At 44.3% G+C, this 18,110-nt stretch overlaps 1 protein-coding gene across 1 annotated transcript in view; it reads right to left on the reverse strand.

The window, feature by feature from the left end:
• The window catches only part of LOC138513547 (poly(U)-specific endoribonuclease-like), a 524,415-nt gene that overhangs the window by 241,127 nt on the left and 265,178 nt on the right, over positions 1–18,110 (reverse strand). Inside the window, exons 4-5 of the mRNA XM_069628493.1 lie at positions 6,017–6,138; positions 5,814–5,926 (exon numbers count right to left, since the gene is read on the reverse strand). Of these exons, the coding sequence (XP_069484594.1) occupies positions 5,814–5,926; positions 6,017–6,138 (235 nt within the window). The remainder of the gene's footprint in view (positions 1–5,813; positions 5,927–6,016; positions 6,139–18,110) is intronic.

Consider the following 18,110-nt stretch of genomic DNA (forward strand, 5'->3'; position numbering starts at 1 on the left):
AGGGTTCATCCAGTCGCTAGTCATATTTAGTTGGAACATTACAGGGACAAGCTCCAAACTAAGGGATACTTCCTCACGCCTGAAAACGCAAGATGTCATTTTAATGCAAGAAACCTGGGTGATGAAGGCTGCAGTGATTGATGGTTATACCTTATTTTTTATACAGGCAAATAAAAATAAGAGAGGGCGCTGTTACCCAAGTCTTGCAACATTGATCAAGGTATCAATGTCATATCAAACAGAAGTTATACACACAAGATCCAATTGCATTCAATATGTCATTATGACCCGCACTCAAGCAGTCCGACTATTAATTGTTAATTTGTATAATAGCCGACACATAACTGTTCTGACTTGAGTGTCGTGTAGACCGATGAGACCTCCGTCCCCAAGTGACGCACAGGGGAACTAAAAAGAAACCCGCTGTGCGACCTTTGAGGCCACAGGTGGGAGATGACTTCCCAGATCCACGGAACCTCTGGAACACCGATGCTGCTGTCAAAAAGGAACGAGGTTAAGTACCAGGCAATCACAATACATATCAAGTAAACTAAAGGATCTAAAAGGTCTTACCTATCTGGTGTTAGGAAAACCCAGGAAACCTAGTAGGGAGGTTCAAGACTCAGATGATGCGGCGGTCCCTGGAATAGTAGAACCGTGAGTTAGCGTGGATGTAGGATCAGCCACCTGTAGGAGTGAAGGCGTGACTTGAATCCCAAGAAGGGAAATGGCGTAGGAGTTCAGCGAGGGATGATCCAAAGACAAGTCAGGATAAAGTCCAAAATCCGGCAACAGGTAAACAGTTCCAAGCAAAGGTACAAAGGGGTATCCGAAGGAGTCCGAGGTAGAGTTCCGTGGTCAAAGGTAACAGAGGAACAAGACGTAATGCCAAACAGGGTCTGAAGACAGCTGAGAAGCAATGAGTTTTCTGTCTCTCAGACCTTTATACTGTGCGTCTCTGGGTCATGTGACGTCTCTGGGTCATGTGACGTCCACCAAGGTCACGTGAGGAACGCCACTCTGGATCACGTGATCGACGTGGAGACGTAACACCGCCCCTTCTGCTATATGTTCTCCAAGGCAATTGCCAATGCAGAAAGGGTTGCAATCGAGCCCGTACACCATAGCTGGTACGGAGTTTTCGGTCCTTTGGGTTCACCGAATCACGTGAGCCTCGAACCGTGGAAGGAGATGTTGGGGAAATGTGAGCAGTGTTCTGGTGTGTAGTGGACTGTTGTGCAGAGGATCGCCTAACAATAACTAAATCAAACAGCCTAGGGCTGATGAAAGAATTTATGGAGACTCATTCTCCCAGAAACAGACAAATCAGATGGTTCTGGTGTTTGGGGGTGACTTTAATATTAAACTAGGTAATGGGATTCTAGAAGATTTGTACAATGACACTGAAGACCTCGCCCATTGTATTCCACATCCGCAAATGTTAGACATAAGGACCTACGTCAAGGGACTACAGGTGGGTCGATGGTTATTGGAGTGGGGTCTACGGTCCGTGAATGACTGAGTAACACCAGATGTACCAGGAGGTCCGACATTTAGAAACACACACAGGTCCTCCACTATAGACTATTTTGTTATGCATGTTCGCCACTGGCATATGATAAAAACCTTTGAGGTGGTCGGGGAACTTTGCAGTGACCATTTTCCCTGGAGTCTCACTCTTCAATGGGAACCCACTGAGACAAACCATACTAGCTTTTCCCCAGTTAGACCATTATGAGGTCACTCCTCACTGCAATCCTTCTATCTCTGATACTCTTGATGTTCTTGGCCCCGTCATGAGGATCCGCTTGAAACCCAAAGCCAAGTGCAACTCCTGGTATGACTCTGACCTCATAACCCTTAAACGCAAGTGCAGGGTGGCTGAGAGGAAATGGCTAACTTCTTGTTCTTGTGCATCCTCTGGCAAACTGGCCTGCCGTCTGCTTTAAAAGCAATACCGGCTCTCTGTCCGCATTAAGAAGAGAGCACACACATCCAAGCCTGCGTCTCTGCGGCATCTAACAACTCGGCCGAACTCTTTAAAATCTGCAAGGAGCTGGCCAATCCTACTGGTCTCTACCTCTCCGGTCCCCTCCCAGGCCCTCTGCACGGCCATGGCTTCTCATTTCATCTCTAAAACCCAGGACATCCTGTTCACCCTCTCACCCTCTCCTCCTCCTCCCTCTTTTCTCTCCTCTACCTCTGGCCCCCCTGTGGCCACTTCTCCTCCCTCATTCTCTTCCTTCCCTCTGTTCTCCCCTGACAAGGTTTCTAGACAAGCTCGATCTATGAAAGTCTCGTCAAAACAGGTTCTTCCATGCTCTTCCAAAACCATCAAGGATCACACATTGACACCCTTGCTCCTGCCCTGGCTGACTTCTGCAACCACTCCTTCGCCACTGGAGCCTTCCCTTCCCCGCGAAGCACTCTTGTGCACCCTCTTCACAAGAAACCCTTAGCCGACCCCTCCTGTCTGTCTAACTATCGTCCGATTTCCATCACTCCTTTTCTGGGCAAACTCCTGGAAAAGCTTGCCATCTCCCAGTTTAATCTACACACTGAATCTGTTGGTTTTCTCCATGACCATCAGTCTGGCTTCAGAGAAACCAGAAGCATGGAAACTGCTCTCCTGAACATCCGTGAAGACCTGCTCTCTAACCTTGATTCTAATCTCCCCTCTGTCCTCATCTTACCCGATCACTCTTCTGCCTTTGACACGGTCAACTATGCCATCCTGCTCAATCGTCTCCGTGATAACCTGGGTATCACCGATCAGGCCCTGGCATGGCTGACCTTGTTCCTCTTGGATCGACCCTGCCAGGTCCAACTTGGGTCCTTCCTTTCCTCTATCTCACGCTCTACCTGTGGTGTTCCCCATGGGTCTAACATCTCGTCCTGGCTGTTCAACCAATACCTGGCATCTCTCGCCCACCGCATTGCTGCTCTCTGCTCCAACTTTCAGTGCTATGCGGATGACACTCAGCTCGTTTTCAGGCTCCCCTATGCCATTTCGTCTCCTCTCATCTCCAACTGTTTGTCTGCTATCCAGGAGTGGTGAGCTGCCAACGATCTCTGCCTTAAAGCCAGTAAGACGGAGATTCTCCTCATCGGCACACCTACACCCTCCTTTCCTGTCACTCTGTGCCTGGCCTCCCTTGGCCCTCTTCCTGCTCCCACCTGTGAGGCTAAGAACCTCTGGGTCATCTTCGACTCCACACTCTCCTTCTCTCCTCACATCTCTGACGTCTCTAAGAAGTCACATTACCAGCATCACCTCCTCAGAGGTATTCTTCCTTTCCTCTCCTTCCCCCAGAAGCTCACTGTCTCTAGAGCTCTGGTTCACTATAGGCTGGCCTACTGCAACAGCCTCTTTCTAAATCTGCCTGCTTCTACTCTCCGCCCTCTACAACTCATCCAGTACAGGACTGTGAGACTTGTCCTTGGCCTCAAGCCCAGGGATCGTATCTCTCCAGCACTGAATTCTCTGCATTGGCTCCCAGTGGCTGCAAGGATTAAGTTCAAGACCCTCTGCATTGCCCACAAGGCCTTCTGGGTGCTCAATACCGCCAACTCTCTCTTTGTAAATACCTTCCTACTCGAGCTCTTCGCTCCTCCACTTCCCTCAGGGTCAGTCGCTTCTCCAAGCAATGAGTTGGTGGTAGATCTCTTTCTTTGGCTGGGGCCTCCCTCTGGAACAGCCTCCCTGCCTCTCTGAAACTTGAGGAGAACCATCTCAGGTTCCGGAAGCACCTCAAGACCTTCCTCTTTGCTTCTGCCTTCTCTATTCCTAGCTCCTGCTGACATCCTGACTGATACTGCACTTGTCACCTGGCTACCCTCTGATTTCGGGCCCAGGTCCCTGCCCACCCAGTTGCACACCTGCACTGCCTCCCGGAATCCCTTGCACTTGGGGCTGTATCTGTGACCCTACAGTACCCCTATCTGCACTTTCGGACACCTGCTGTCTGCACTTACCCTTGCCCCTGACACTTGCTGGCCGCACTTCTTGTTATTGTTTTTATCCCATGTACAGCACTGCACCCTCCCCTTTCCCCTGGCACTTTTCCCGCCCCCCCCCCCCCCGCCTTGCACTTGCGCAATTTCAATGTCACTTGGCCTAGTAAGATCGTTGTCTCGGTCCTCCCTCTGTTCCCCCTTCCTTGCCTCGTCGCGCCTTGAAAGACTTGTGTATAGGCGCGTTACAAATGCCATATCGTATCATAGATCATATCAAGAGAAGATTGAAATGGGCTGAACGTGATCCTGGGACTGTACAGCATAAAAGTGTGCATCCCAATGCACACCTAATCCTGTCAAATCGTGATACTGTTGAGTTTCCAGGACAGGTGACAAAAATGTATATGCAAATGTGTCATGGGAAACCACTAGGAACGATGTTTAGGTGTATGATGCCCAAACGAAGGCAGTCACCAACTATGGGTCTTCACTATGGGGGCATGAAAATGTCGCCATATTGCAGACCATAGAAAATCCATTCTTTAAAAGGCTAGTGGGCTTACCAAGTTCGACACCAAACTATGCAGTTCATGCCTGGCTTGATGTAAAACATCTGGAAGACGATTGGTACCGGGCCCATATAGTACACTGCCTAAGAATATGGTCAAAACACAGAGCAATGGTGACACAGAATATAGTTAAAATCATGCTGTGTAGTTCTGGTTGGCACAAGATACTGTGGTTGAAGCATATCTTTGACTGTACAACTCAGATAAATGTCCCCCGCCTTTTCAGATCTACTAATCAGTTGACTCGCCAGGTGACCACAGCATATAAAATGAATTTTTGCACATTTGTTAAGGAACTATGAATTATTAGGGTTGTCCTGGATCTCAAATAGGAAACATGCTATTATTGCAAAAATTGACTCTGTACAACCATATCTAATGCATAATGATGTTCCAGCTGATCGCTGGATTGTGACTAGAGCACTTTGATGTGTTACTATTGCATGCTAACACAGCGAACTGGAAGGGTTATGTTTAAGCCTCAGAGTGCCTATGCTGTGGCTCGGCCAGTGAGGACTTACTTAAGTTTGTGCTATTGTGTCCCTATTATAGGGACGTTAGAAAACAGACACTTAACAATTTTGAAACAATGGAAATTCATTCAGTGTCTACATGCGCTAATGTTTTTGCTTCAGGCAGAGCCATGTGTTGTAGGCCTGGACATTTCTTAACTATTTACGGAGGGCCTGGCAAGTAAGAAAAACTCTGCTAAAGACACAGAGGTAAAATTACTGTTATGGGATAATCTTTAGAAGAGGTGTTTTATTTAGGATCATTTGTAAATGTTTATGAAGTTTTAGGTAGATTTATGAGTGTTTTAAAAGTAACTTCACTGTATTAATGCTGTTGTATTTTAAAGTGCTCATGTTTGATGGATTTGTCTGCATAAACATATTATGATGATGACTAAGGACTTGGGGCACACATCGCTATGTGTAATGGAAGGCACCCCAACAACCAATAATAAAATGACTAAGGGCACAAATGTAATGCCTCCAAAGTCCTAACAAAGACAGTGGAATCTATATCTGCAAATTTCAAAGTGAAGTGTGCCTAGCAAGAGCAGAACAAACCAAGACCACAGCAAAGCAAATGTGAGGAAAGATCTGAGCACGCTAGGATCCCAAAACAGTTACGTAGTTTGTTAGGTGGATTAAGGTTCTGTTAAAACAACAAAACCCCAAACATGCAGCATTATCACAATCCAACATTGTAATCATGAAGAATGTTCCCTTTGATTACATTCTTGAGCTCATGGAAAGCTTATCAGCATTTAGAAATACATACCCTCTGCTACCATCCCTGGAATACAGCTGAAACCAAATAGTGTAGAGCTGCTTCTTAAAATCGGGGAGGCTTGGCTTTGCCAAATTCTTCTGAAGCAGGTACTGGTGAGTAATCTGGGTTAAAAAAAGAAAATATTCCAAATCAAGATATTTCGGCTAACAATGGTAAAACTAATACAGACTCTAAATGGCTTTTGAACTTACTTTCATAACTTCAGTTTCCAAAATTACATCCAAAAAACGGTTATTTTCAGTAATCTCTTCTGGAGTCACAACTTCAACTACCCCTGTTGACATCTCATAGTTGTCCAAGAGAGAGACAAATGCTAAAATAAAGTTAATATAATTAAGGTTCAATAATGTAACTATTAGTTTTTAATTTGTTGTGCACGCTGTAGGACGTGCCTACAATTAATGAAATTTAGAACGTCAATTAATCAGGTCAGAAACAAACTTACGAAAAATGTTCACCACATAAATATTATGTTAACAATTTTTTTCTCAAAGAAGGCTGGGCATATTGCTTTAAAAATGAAAGTTGTTATATTTAAGTCCTGGTGAGTGGTATGCGTGGCTTAGAGAACATTAGCTCTCTCTCAGTTATATTGTGTTTTTATCTTAGAAAGGTTCTACTTTTACTAAAGAAAAGTAGAAAGGATGAAACAAGAAACACGTTCTCCCATGGAATGCACTGCTACTCTGGAACAATATACGAGTGCACAGAAAGCCTTTCTCTCGCCCATGAACTTCAAAAAGAAAAGCAACACTCTGTCCTTCAAAAATAATCTAAATCACTCATCTATGAATTGCAGCCATCGCCTCCCCCCCACCCCATCTCCTACCAGCCCTGTTCCATTGTACCTCAATGTTCTATGTGGTTTCACCTACATTTTAAAAGAGGACTATTTGATCATGACATTTTGATCGTGGCCATTAAATCCTTTCCCCTCCACCCCCACACCGCCAGCCTGTCCACCACATTCTCTTACACCTCCAATCCCTCCCTGTCCCATCCACGATATATGATATATTTTATTTATATGGCGGCTATACACAAATATTTTGAGTGTTACATCTTTATATATGCTTGGTTGTGCAGAACAAATTACCACAGCCAAGCAGTACACTTTTAAAATGCTGTAGGGCAAAGAACTGTAGACACACTCAGCTGCCTAGCATAGCATTGTCTGCTTTCAACTGTTGCAATGCATCTTGGCTTTGTTTTCTGATTTGCACCCTGACTATTGACCTGATTGGAGCAGGTTGATTAGCTGGGGTGTTTGCATTCAAATGTAGAAAGTATGTATTTATTTGTATTTGTATGTTGCTTACGCGCCGCAGGCATTAGGGCGCGGGAAGGACAGGTCGAAAGAAAGATAAGAAAAACAAGAAAATTAACAGTACGTTGGGAGGCTTAAGAAAATAGAAGTGTTTTCAATGCTTTTTTAAAGACGGGAAGATTTTCTTCCCTTTCTTTGAAAAAACGAGGGAGGCAGTTTTAGTTTTTACTTTTAACTTGAGAGATATAAGTAAGGAAACTGCATAGTCTTCAATGATCACAGCATAGCACACCAACGGGTGTGCGTCTGTGCTTCACTTGGATCTATTTGAAATGTAGTGAAATTCCTTCGTGGTGTGAGCTAGTACACTTTAAATGCATTGCTGTGCGAGCCAAACCTCGGGTTTTGATACTTCTGTAATGGGAGAAACAGACTAGTAAGTCACACTTCAAAAGGTTAGGACCCAACCAACTAAAGAACATAAAAAGAGAACAGAAGAAAAATAAAGTCACAATTCCTACAGAAGAGTGAAGGTCTGTGACTATACATAAAAGTGTGCCAGAGGGGGGCAGTGGGGCATGTCTCAGAATGAGAGGCATGTAGCTGCTCTCTTTGCCGGCTCTCTTATCTGATAGGTTCCCTCGGCCCGGATAGTTAAACATTCTGCCACCCATCTAGAAGGGAACCTCGAGGATTTTGCAGACTGCACTCAGAACACGACAGACCCCATAAACCGGAGAACCCGAGACAGGCTGGGTCACATTCAGAAACTGGGATAGAGCACGATTAAGAGGGCATCTGCGGGTCAGTGACAACACCCCCCCAAACCCAAGGCGGTCCCTAAAGAATTAGCGTATACAGTACAAGGAGATACCTGCATGCAATAACAAAGGAGAACAATTAAATGGTCATCGGAACAACAGAAGGAAGATATGCACCATTTATTTTTCCAGGAATAGTTCAACACTGGCAAGGCACACATGGAGCGGTGTTAGATCTTTAAGACATACCTCACGATTTGCTAGATATGGCAATTGGCGCATAAGGGACAGGGCTTGCAAAATCTACTAGCCCACTATCATTGGCGAGTAGTTTTTATGAAGGCTGAGTACCATTTGCATGATACTCGACCTTGCTGGCGAGTATGGGAATGTTAGAAACGCATTTTTCATTTACTGCAAACGCACATTGTTTGCGGTAAATGGCAAATACAAGTTTCACTATGCTTGCTTGACAGCATTGCACCAAATATGAAGTGCACTTATGGCGACAGCCACCATTTTACAAAAAGCAATGGTAAATATTTTGTCACCAGTAACCTTGGGGCATGTGCATTTCTCTTAGGTCAAGTATGTAAACTAAATAACTCGCCCTGCAGGTCTAGTGGGATTTTTAAGAAGTTGCAAAACCTGAGGGAGCTTCTCAGAATTGCAGAGACCTTGTATAGAACACAGCAGATCTTATTAGCCCGAGACCTGGATGCGAAGAGGAGAGAGCAAGGGCTGAGGATCTGGAATTGAGGGCAACTAAATTGGGACCTGCCAATCAGCTACACATCTCCCAACCCGATATGGGCTCTATAAAGTGAATACAAACTGTACAAGCAGGTATCTGAATGCAATAGGAAAGGAGAAATATTAGCAAATCACCCAAAACATCGAACAACAGAAGGAACATTTGATTTTCCTGGAATAAATAAATAAACACTGGCAGTGTGCATGTGAAGCAGTGTCATATCTTTCAGTCATACCTTACAAACTGCAGTTACAGCAATCATAACTGAAAAGAAAGCCTTTCTGTGGCCATCAGCTACATTTTGATTACTCCATGATGATATTGCGTAATCCCAGACCTCAAACGCCGGTGATGATAGATTACACTTCATCCCACTACTACAATCAGCAGAATTTCACTTAATCCATGACCAGCCTGATCATTCCACGCCTTTCTACAGTTTGATTTCGCCTCCCCTTTCTTTGAGAAATAGTCTTGAACAACCTTATTAGAAACTATGCATGCAGGTAATCTCAAACAGCGTAAAATATCTGATATTAAATATCCATTAGCTAGGACAAGCCAAAATAAAGAAAAATGTTTAACAAATCCGCCAAGCACCAGTACAATAACTATAGACATGGGAATCTCGTCTATGGCTACTGTGAGGGGTCAGATTTGAGAGGCAGACACAAAGTTGCAATATTTTCAACAACCAACATCTTCATTGAAGAAAAAAGGGTTGGATAAAGGCCTTTCTAGGACTAAAACTAAAGATCAGTCTGTGTCTCGTATAAATTATGCAAACTGTCCTTGTTATTATTATTATTATTATTTATTTGTTTAGTTTTAAAAAAACTTTACAAATTTTACAACAAATTACAAATTATATCTTAAAATCCATTGATAAAACACATCATACTGTTCTATAGTTAAAATGTCTTGTGTCCAAAATCACCTTTACATACATGCACAACATCATTAAAATATCATCATTGGTTGCAGTATTAGAGTACTTTGGTATTAAATTCATTTGATCATTACATTTTAGCGATTCACTTGTATTTCAACTGTATTCAGGTTTTTTCGGTTTCCATTATCAATTTATTTTCTTTACCTTTATAGTATTCTTCTCTTTATTGTCAGACTTTTCATGTTCAAGCTTTTTTTTTATACACTTCCATAATTGGTATAAACTTATATATGTGCTGCCTGCGACTCAGTGTTCAAGCAGTATGCCCAGAAAGCATCACTTTTGATATGGTCATAATTATGTACAAAGTGACCTAAATTTGTCATGTGTTCCGTCTGTGCTCAATTCAGGGCATTGAGATAGAACATGTAGTGGTGATTCCAGTATGTTTTGTTTCTTACATATTCTACATGTTCTTTCCTCTCAGGGTATTTTATGTTGTGCCCCTGTCAGTGTCATTAAGGGAAGCTGGTTGGTTCTCATCCTTAATCGAAAATATCTGACAGCTAGGCTTGGGCATTTTATTAAACTGTCCTTGTGTTCAAAACGTATCTGACCCTCACACTAAAACAAGCAATCAAATGTGTAAGGAGTGTCTGTTTTGATTCAGCAAAAAGTGTGTAAAAACCATATGTGAACATTCAACAAACAATCCTTGAATCCAGGAGGTGGTTCCCTTCCCCTGGATTGTTTCAGGTAGAATAACCAAAGTGTTATTTTTAATCAATGTTCCTTATGAGTAGCAGAAATGTATCTTTCACACAACACTTTCTTCATAAATGTCTCTTTCATTCTTTCATGCAACACTTTCTTAGAAATGGCAAAAAGTATCTTTTGAACAATAGCAAAAAGTGTCTCCTTTACTTTCAAGGATGGCAAGAATGTTGTCTTTTCAAACAATGACTCAAGATTAGCAGATATCTCTCTTTTATCCAATACTTTCTTGATGACGGTTTCCAGGTATACTCCCCTGCCAGGAATCCTTCTGGGTTTTGCAGATCCCCTGATGTACTTTCCTGCCAGGTTTCTTTCCCCCTTCTTTTCTTCTGTACTTCTTTACTGCCTGATGTGCTTCTTTTACTAGGACTTCTTACAAAGTACGTTTCAACCAGTGGTCGAAGTGAGCGGGAGCAGGCGGGAGCAGTCGGGAGCGGTGCTCCTCTACTTTTTAAAATTATGTTTTATAGCTCCTATACTTTTATTTTAAAAAGAAACCGTTCCGGAATGGTTTCGTTTTAAAATAAAAGTGTAGGAAGACATTGCAGCTTGCACTTTCAGTGCACTGCACTGAATGTTCCCTTAAACAGCAGGTGCAAGAGTATAGGGATTTGGATTGCGTGTGGGTGGCGGTGTGGTGATGTGGCTTGTGGGGAGTCGGTGCAGGCCAGCAGGGAACATAGCTCCGCTACTTCTTTTTGTACACTTCGAACACTGGTTTCAACATATTAAAACATAGATTACCTTGTATACTCCCCTGCCAGTAATGCCCCTCTGGGTGTTGTAGATCCCCTGGTACACTCCCCTGCCAGGTATCTTTCTCCCAAAGGCTCACTGCATGATGTGTGTCTTTCACCAGGTCTTTGGAAAATGTTCTCTTTCAGTATAGCACAGTTGTACTCCTTCACTACTTATACTATTTGACTTTGGGTATTACTTGCTCCCCATATTGACGTCTCACCTATGAAGACTTGCACACATTTTGCTTTTCAACTTTTTCATTTATGTTAATTTGCTGTTGATAACTTTTACTCCAACTTTCCCCATATGGACTTCTCTTCTATGAGGACTTGTGTAAATGCTGGCTTTCTAAATTACTTGGTCGGTATTCAAAATACGGGTTCAATGGTCTATATGCCTTTCGGCATGCCCTAGGGCCGCCCCAACACCTATGGACTGACTCACTGGTGTTTGGTGGTGTTTCCAAATTGCAGCACGTTGATGCAGCGAAGTATCTATTTTTGGAAAGTTTCCCCTCGTTGCAGACCCTCATTGAGTTCTTTCGCTGGTGCAGAGTTTCTCTGCCGGCCGGCAGAACTGTTGCTGCTCACCAAGACTGCGTCTTTAACATCCCCCCCTTTTGCTGCCATTCTTGCAGCGGTCCCTTCAAGGCATCCGCTGTGCCTCTCCTGGTCTCAAGCCTCTCCGGTAAATTATGCTTCCAAGCTAGTGCTTGGAAGTACTTGCCTTTCTCAGCGTGTTCTGTTTCCCAGCTTCTGCCTCCGTTTCTGCTTCCCGCTTCGCCTATGCTGCATCTTTCTCCATCCCCTTCACTTTCCCATTGCAGGTATTCACAATGTTTAAATATCCTGCACAGCTGATTCCCATCATAACAACTAGTCCACATGTTTTGCTTGGGGGTTCGTTCCATCCACATCGACTTCTCCTTCCTCTTCCCAGTACTTGAGGCTTTATGGGAGCTGGAGTCCATATGAATTTTGGATCTTTTAAAGGTACATTGTTTTGGGTCTTTGTTTAAATCAAAAACATCAGAGACAGGAGTTGTTAAGTGAATATTAGGTGTACAGGAAGTATACATGGTATTATGTTTGAATTGTATTACAAGAGGGGATTTGGGGTTTTCCAGAGGGATTTTTGAAGTGATAACAAGCTATCAGGAATTTAGGCGTGGGATAGAGTGTTCAGTTTTCTGTGGGTCTGGAGGTGTGAAGTCGGTAGCGTCTGGAGAAATCCACTTACCAACGTTTGGAGGTGGAAGAGTGGAGACCCCAGACAGCAGCGCATTCAATTGTAAGTTAATTATATCTCCCAATTTCCCTTGGTGGCATTGACAAGTTTTGAATTGTGGTACGAACAAGATTATTAAATCTGCACCGGCTCTGGGACTGATTTGGTTACTATAGCAGTATGTTAATATTGGCAATCTAGAGAAACATAAGGTTGAGGCTTCACGTTATCGGCGTTGGCAGGGCTCTATAATTTAGAGGCAGGCTTTCTGTTTCTGCTTATCCGCTTTCCTGGTTGCCAGTGAATGCATGACTCTATAAGCTTGGTGCCCTTTGAGCCGGCTAAAAGGAAAACTGTTCCGTTTTGACATTGTAACTGTTATTGTCGATGGCTGAGGGGCTGCAGGAACTGGAAGCCCTTTGAGCCAGCAATCAGGGAACTTTTTCTATTTTTGCAATTTGTTACTGTCGTGACTACGAGGCTACATAAGACACCCTTTGAGCCGGCTATTTAAAATCTGCTCTTGTCTGTAAAGTGTTTTTTTTGGTGACTGTGGGGGCTGTACGAATTGGGTGCGCCCCTTGAACCGGTTATTGGAATATTTTCCTTCGGACCCTAACAGCTATTAAGGGGCTGTGGGAATTTTAAGTCCTTTGATCTCATTATAGGATAGTCTTTTTTTCTGCTGACGATTTTTGTGGGAGAGGGAGAAAGGCTACTTGTAAATCCAACATATGAAGAAGAAGGTAAAGTCCACCGAGCATATGGCACATGTGTATTACGTAATAAATGGAGCACTAGTTGATGATTTGCGAGCGCCAGAGTGGTCTGAACCACCCTTACAGTGTTTTCAACAACAGCAGCTAAATGGATCACTATTAATCGGTTCCATGTGATAATTCCGCCACAGAAATATTGTGATGCAAAAATATCGTCATATTTTTGCGGCGAAATTCACACATGGACCCTGCAGGGGACACCCCCGCATCATTTTTTAATGTGCGGGGGACACCCCTGCAACTCCCGCTCCCACATAATATCCCCAACAAAAATTTCGCCTATGGCGAACCAAACGGCCATATATACGGCGATATTTTTGTTGGGGATATTATTACCTGATACCATTTAATCATTCAGAACATAACCCAGTACCGGCTATGATGCTAGCTAGTACTGAGGTGATCTCATTAGCACGTGAATGTGAGGCCTGTGCAATTTCACCATGTTCTTTACCACCTGTTGGGGGAACTCAGGATTCACATGCAATGTTTCAAAAGGGTCTGAGAAGTGTAAAAGTAAAAGCTTGGGAGATGTTGAATCTTTGGAGTACATCGTAGTGTGCCAAAATGTTGTTGTGACTGCCACACCAACAGCAAAAAGCAGGGTTTTAGGGGTGGTGGAGTATTCAAAGGGCCCAGTAACCAATTCTCCTGCATGAAGTTCGATGTTATCTCACTTAACTCCAGCACAAAGGAAGGTCACTTCAGTCGACCCATTAAAACCTATAAGACAAACAGTTCCCACATTTGGAGGGTAGGGAGGCTCTAAAGAGATTAGTGAAGATACTTTGGCGGCTCTGAATTTTATCCTTACTTCCTTGGTAAATGTTTTTGATCTTTTGAAGCAGGAAGTCCAGAGCCATTCTGGAATTCGTTTGGAATTAACAAAGCAAACAGCTAATTGTGATCATCAATCAGAACGTATTGAACTCTGTGGACACTTGAAAAGTGAAATCAAGAATTGGGCATCTTGAACAGAACAGAGATTCTACAGGAAAAATGGTCTGCCATGAATAAGTCAGTTGTTTCCTTTAATAATAGTCTAATCGATTTAAAAGGAAAATTAAATATACAGAATGGCCCCGAGATTAGGGCTGTACCTGTTTCAGTTACAGATGCCGCTATAAATCTGGATTACACTCCTTTGTCTGAGTCAATCCTAGAAGAATTTATGAGATTGGCTCAGGTGGAAGAGGACTCGCCAATAGATTTGAGGGACATTGATGATGAAGACACTGGTGTCACAATGAATACCGGGAAAGAAACAATGCAAACATTAAAGTTAAGCAAAAGAAAAAATAAACTGAAGGAAAAGGGGCAAAAGTAACAAGGAGCAGGCTAATCTACAGACCCTAGCTTTGGAGACAGAACTTAAATCTGAGAATCAAAAACTTCATAAGTACCATCAAAATGTTTGCTCCACCTTACTTTATTCGGCCATAGGCCATCAAATCACATTCTATCAATACAATGCTAAGGATTCCAATAAATCGCTTCAGACACGTTATAGTAAATATCAGAATAGAAGGATATGAGGGATAACTAAGAACCCTACAATGTTAGGGAATACAAAAGTCAAGTAAGTCCCTTCTTATGCAACACCATTCTCATCTCCACAGGCCTGGTACCACTTTGTTTCCCAAAAAGCCTTTTTAGCAAAGGGGTGAAATTCACGCCAGACAAAACATTATTGCTTGGGACAGTTACAAGATGATCACCAGTTCCTAAACAGGGGTACGAGCCAATTACAATCCTGCTGTTGGGAGCACGACCAGGTCTCCTGAATCTTTCCAGGACATCTGTAGACATTTGCTCGCCCCTGAAAGCCAGTTCAACAAAATCAAAACCATTGTCGCCCTCACTAGGCATTCTAAAGCACCCCACCATGGCTTCCCTGGTCATTGAGACTCAGTTCCCAGCAGTGTGAAGCCAGTGGAGACATTTATTTAAGAGGGCGCCCCTCGGTTCCCGCCTGCCGGGGGGGCAGCTTGGGAACCCCATGAAGGAATATAGTGGTATTTCCTGGTCCCCCGGGTGCATGACCCTTCGGTGTGCACACCCCTGAATGGTGGCCACGGGCACTGGTTACCCTCTCCCTAGAGGCTTTTGTTCTACGTGCACTTGGGGCACAGTCCATGAGCGGGGAGGGCCGAATACACAGGATGAGGCTCCTGGGAGGTAAATGACGGCTGCTCGGCCAGAAACTGTCTCGTCAGTGTTGGGACGTGATTTCACCTGGGACAGTATTGGCATGAAGGATGGGGCCCCTTGATGATATGATAGGTTATTTAAAATGTGCTTAATACCCAGAGGTTTCCAAGTGTGGACCCGGGGATCGAGCCCGTGTTGCTCCGTATCGTCTTGCTTCCAAGGTGAGCACGTCGCCTCTGAGCTATCTTCCCGATGTCGAGGGGGATATCAACAGGCTCCTCCAGCAAACCCTTTCCTCCCTATCCCTCCCTTGGGCCTCAATCAGGTCTAGTAACAGTTTCTTTATGACTGCCAGATCGGAAAGCACCTGCTCACAGGTACAACCTCAGGCAGAATTGGCCTCCTTATGTAGTGGAACAGAAGAAAACTGGCTTCCACAGACTGGAGGCTTGAGAGCCCTAAAAGGGGTTAAATGGAGAAAGTGACTGGACCCAGAGAGTGTTTTAAGTATATTCTTGCTCCATTTACTACAGGAAGAGCTAGGAGAAGGCTTACTCTTATTCTTATAAAGGTTGTTCCGTCAGGCTTTGTAACTATTGGATCCACGGCAGGGTTGGTACAGTCGGCCAAATGCTGGGCTGTGATGGATCCCAATGAAGGCAGACAATCAGGAACTGGGTAGGAATTTGCAGGATTCGCAAGAGACAGTCTGGATAACAGGCAGGTGGGCACACAAGAAGCCAAAAGGGGGACAGACTGAGAACAAACCCAGGGGGGTTTGGCTGGGCTCAAAGGCACCCTACCAATTCCAATGCCAGGTGCCCGGACCATTAAACTGTACAAGTTCCCTGCAGCAGTAGGCAGATTACCATTAATGGCAAGTTCTCCTTGGTTCTCGCTTGGGTGTCTTTTCTCAGGGCTCAAAACCGGGTAGCTATCCATATTACAGAGCAGTTGCCCCCCATAGTGGTATCCCGATACAGCTTGCTTCACTAGCAAAGTAGCGGGATACGCTCTCTGGAATTGGCGAGGCCTGTTCATAGGTGTGTAGGACTCCCCTGTGAAGTCGAATGAACTGCTGGGATTCTTACAGGTTGTTTCCCCGGAACCCCTAGTCGCTCCCCAGGAACAGGGTTGGTGTCAATAGAAAAAATAGTGGGAACCCTTCCAGGGCCGGGGGCGATATCAATAACACAGCTGCTGTCGTAACGCAGTGGATGCCCCTCACCCTTAATTCTCACCACCAAAATCTTACGTTTAGCTTTGGCCTTGGGCTCTGGGTTGAATTGTAGGCTGGATAAAAGGGCAGACTTGCAGAGAAACAGTGGGCAAAAGGCTGAAGGGGTGGGGCTCCATTATTGGACATCCAATGTTACAGGCAGCCGGGGCCTTTAAAATGAACAGTCTCCCACTTCAGTAATCCCCAGTGCCCTCCGCACCAATGCCCGATTCAGCTCGCTCTCACCTTGCTTCACGAGGGGTGGGTGAGTGATCTTCCGACCCAGCAACACATCGGGGGTGCGCCCTGCAATGCCGCAAACGCCCTGCGTGATGCCAACACCCGCCGCCCTTGGTCCCTGTCGGGAGTGTCAGCTGGTTAAATGGAGGAGAGGGCGTGGCCAAACAGCACAGCAACAGTAGCGGTCCTCCTTTCGGTAATGCTTTTGCAAGGGTAATTGATTGGTTTAGCCTAGAAGGTAGAATCTGGAAGCAAGTGCTAAGTCTACCTCAAAGTCTGCCAATCTCTTCCTTAAGAAAGGAGCAGGGTCTGCAGTCAATGAGTTCTCCTATTGATTGGAGGATTGTTTCTTTGTATACATCTATTATATATTCTTTGAAGAATACACTATATGAAGCGTCAAATCAGACGATGGTTAGCTCTAATGAGTTTCTGAATCTTCTTCAGTCTGAGGGGTTAAAAATCTTACAGAGATGTGCTTGCTCGGAACAAGATCTGGTCCTAAATCCGATGACTGTAAAGGAGCAACTGAAAAGGCAAGATTGGATTCACACATTAAATATCATGCATAACTTAAAAATCAGTGTCTCACTGTCATTTTTGGATACGCAAAGAGGTTGTCTGACAATATATATGAAGCGCTTTCCAGATGCAAAATGGCATCCCAAGTTTCTGAGATTTCGCCTAAATCTCCTGCCGACAAGAGAGATAAAGTGCATTAGACACGGCGAACCGGAAGGTGAGGAAGTCTGCACTCTGTGCACTAAATTTGAATGCCAAAATGGAGGCATATAATGCTGGACTGTGAAGGGACCTTGGAAGTGAGAATTAGATCTCTCACGTTTTGTGGACAATATTGGGTGGTGCTCCACATTTTCATTTGGGGAGAGATTAGTTTCAGGCCATGAAGTTCTTTTAACTATGGAAGTGTTAAAAGTTTTAAAAGAATTTGGTTTTATATTTTGTAATGTATTACGGTTGATGGGAGTCTTGTATATGTTTTTTTTAATTAGTATCCGGCGACGGCGGTGTGTCGGCCTCCCAGCCAATCGGGAGGCTCAGAATGCGGGCATTACCACATGGTAATCGTGCTGCCCAGAGCCTCCTCACTGCCGGCGGCTGCCATCTCTCCTCGCCGGGTAATCAGGTAAGTCTTCTCCCACCCACACCCCCTTAAACCATCCACAGAATTCCCTTACAGCCATCCCACCCCCACTTACCTTCTGTATTGTCCATGTCGAGAGCGGACTCGTTGGGAACAGTTCAGTCCTCAGCACATCCGCTCATGATCTGCGTCAGGGCGTCATGGAAAGGAAGAAGGGACTCCACGTAGTCCCTTCTCCCTTTGCATGGTGGCCATTTTGTTGGTTTACTTTTTCACATTGTTTTTCAATGGCTGCCATGGAAAGGGAAAACAGACTTCATTTTCCCTATCCCGGCGGCCATTTAAAAAAAAGAAAAATGCCAGAGCATTTTG

This window comes from Ambystoma mexicanum, chromosome 12, assembly GCF_040938575.1.
Source record: "Ambystoma mexicanum isolate Mex_15411 chromosome 12, UKY_AmexF1_1, whole genome shotgun sequence".
In the NCBI taxonomy this organism is placed as follows: domain Eukaryota; kingdom Metazoa; phylum Chordata; class Amphibia; order Caudata; family Ambystomatidae; genus Ambystoma; species Ambystoma mexicanum.